The following is a 2,370-nucleotide window of genomic DNA, read 5'->3' on the forward strand; positions in this document are numbered from 1 at the left end:
GGTGCTGCTGAATCGCAGGGGATCTGCGGGACCAGCTGCTGCCTGCGGCTCCTGCCCTGCACCTCTGCGTTTCTGAGCTGGGCTTTTCGTTTTGCATCTAACCCCCAGCCACCTCCTCCCTGTGTCCACATAACACCCCCCGGCATTGCTCGGGGATGGCAGCATTTCCCACAGAGGTGCCCAGGACCAAGGCAGCCCCCCATCTTCCTCCTCCTCCTCCCGGAGCTGTTGCTAACCCCTCTCTCTGGCTGTCTCCCTCCAGGCTTGGCTGACAGAGATTCATGAATACGCGCAGCAAGATGTGGTCCTCATGTTACTGGGAAACAAGGTGAGCTTCACCAGAGCCTCCTCTTCCTCCCCTGACGGTCCCACAACGGAGCCGTGCTGCAGCCACGGGCAGGGGAGCCTGGGAGGGACATGGGGGTTGCCTGCTGCTGACCTTCCAAATCATCCCAAGTTGCTCTTTGCCGTTACTGTCGGCAGGTGGATTCAGCCCAGGACAGAGTGGTGAAAAGGGAAGATGGAGAAAAATTAGCCAAGGTACGTGAGGTGTCCGTCTGCTGCAGTGGAGTCGGTTGTTACATGCTCTGACAGGGGATGTGTGAGTACAACAACGTGTACTTGATGATGTACGCCAGTGAAATGGTTAACTGAGACCCGACTGACCCAAAATACGTCTGGGAGCACTTTGCTTTTCTTCCCTTGTCTTGCTCTCCTTTTCCTCCTCATTTGCTCTTCTTCCTCTAAGCTTCCACTAATGTTTTTCACTTTTTTGTCCTCAAAAATTATTTCTGAACTTGTGTAAGAAACGCCTGAGCTGTGAACCCTCGCTCAGCTTTTCCTGCCCACCGCGGCAGAGCCCTTCTCCCAGGGCAGGGTGTGAACTCCAATGTCGGCCGGGGCTGCCAGGGCTCGGCGCGATCTGGGAGCTCCCAAGCCCTCGGGGACACGCCGGGTGACATTTCTAACGCCAGTGTGTCTTGTCCCGCAGGAGTACGGCGTGCCCTTTATGGAGACCAGCGCAAAAAGTGGCCTCAATGTTGAATTAGCATTCACAGCCATTGCAAAGTAAGTGACTGGTGCGGCGGCCGTGCTGGGCACCTCTCCCATGGGGCGACAGCAGTCTTCGAGATAAAGGCTGGCACTGTCACCCACTTTTTCATTCCCTGGGCTCCCACCTCCAGCTCTTGTGCTGGCAGGTACTTACCATCTCACGTGAGCTATGAAGCGTCTCATCAGGGGGAGCTTTAGCAAACCATCTAGACCAAGTCAAGTTCAACTGAGCTGGGCCAGGCAGCTTGGAAGCAGGCAGCGTAGACAGAAAAGTAACGTGGTTTTCCCCTTCCCGCAGGGAACTGAAGCACAGGTCCATGAAGCTGCCCAACGAGCCCAAATTCAAGCTCCACGACTACGTGCAGAAGGAAGTGAGAGGCTCAGGCTGCTGCAGGTCCTAATGCGCTCGGTGCATTTGTACAGAGACTCATGCCAAGTGTTTGTGCGCCGCGCTCTCTCCTCGTGGACAGTGTGTGCATGTCTGTCTGTCGTGTCTGTATCTGCCTAAACGATGAGCTGAGACATGGGGAATGGAAGCAGCAGCAGAAAAAGCTCTCTTGGCCAGGGCAGATGCTGGCCAGGCTGCAGCCACATGCCAGGTGCTGCTCCCCGAGCCCCCATTGCATCCATCCGCACCGCAAGCCCTCCGGCTTCTCCCGCCTGGCTCGCAGCTGCTCGTCCCCATGCAGGTGGGAGGTGGGCGTTCAGGAAGGGACTGGGGTGAGCTGGGGTCTCACCATCGCCATCGCTCCTTCCAGGGCTGGGGCAGTCGGTAGACCCGGCTGCTTCTACCCGTTCAGCAGCAGCCAGGAGCGTTATGAGGCTTCTTTAGTGTTAATAGGAATTATGACGTGACTAAGGGGAACGAAAGCCTTCTCCACACCAAACGTCTGGGTAGGAAAAGTCCCAAATTCCCTTTTCTTTCCCCGTGTACCTGGAATTGAGCTGTTCAGAGCCCCGGCCTGGAGCACACAGGAAAGACTTGCTTTTGAGGCAACCATTTTTGCAGTTGCTTACTTACGTCTGTCCATCTTTCATGTGGTGTAACACACCTCCTCGATGAAGGTTTCTCCTCTTCCCTGCAGAAGACAAGAGCTTAGCCGTCTGTTTGAGTAAGCTCCTGCTAACCTTTCTGTTGTACAGAGATTTCCTGAATGTTTATCTGTTTGGTAAAGGCTTTGGTTCTCTTACTACTGCCGTTTCTAGTACTTTAATTGAGAAGAAATCTAATGTATTGCAGCTTATTCTAAATACCTTCATGTAAGTGTGATAGTGTTTTTAGACTGCAACAGTGCTTTGATATCTTCAAAGTTCTCT

The 2,370-nt window shown here is 54.1% G+C and overlaps 1 protein-coding gene across 1 annotated transcript; it reads left to right on the forward strand.

Annotated features, from left to right (window-relative positions):
* Nucleotides 1–247: 247 nt before the first annotated feature.
* On the forward strand, nucleotides 248–1,454 carry LOC104078187 (ras-related protein Rab-26-like; the record flags this gene model as incomplete). Its single annotated transcript, XM_009579732.1, has 4 exons — nucleotides 248–328; nucleotides 484–540; nucleotides 992–1,068; nucleotides 1,352–1,454. Coding segments are annotated over 4 exons (318 nt in total), but the record flags the coding sequence as incomplete, so codon positions are not given.
* Nucleotides 1,455–2,370: the final 916 nt, after the last annotated feature.

Source organism: Fulmarus glacialis, unplaced genomic scaffold (genome assembly GCF_000690835.1).
Source record: "Fulmarus glacialis isolate BGI_N327 unplaced genomic scaffold, ASM69083v1 scaffold28970, whole genome shotgun sequence".
NCBI classification, from domain to species: Eukaryota; Metazoa; Chordata; class Aves; order Procellariiformes; family Procellariidae; genus Fulmarus; species Fulmarus glacialis.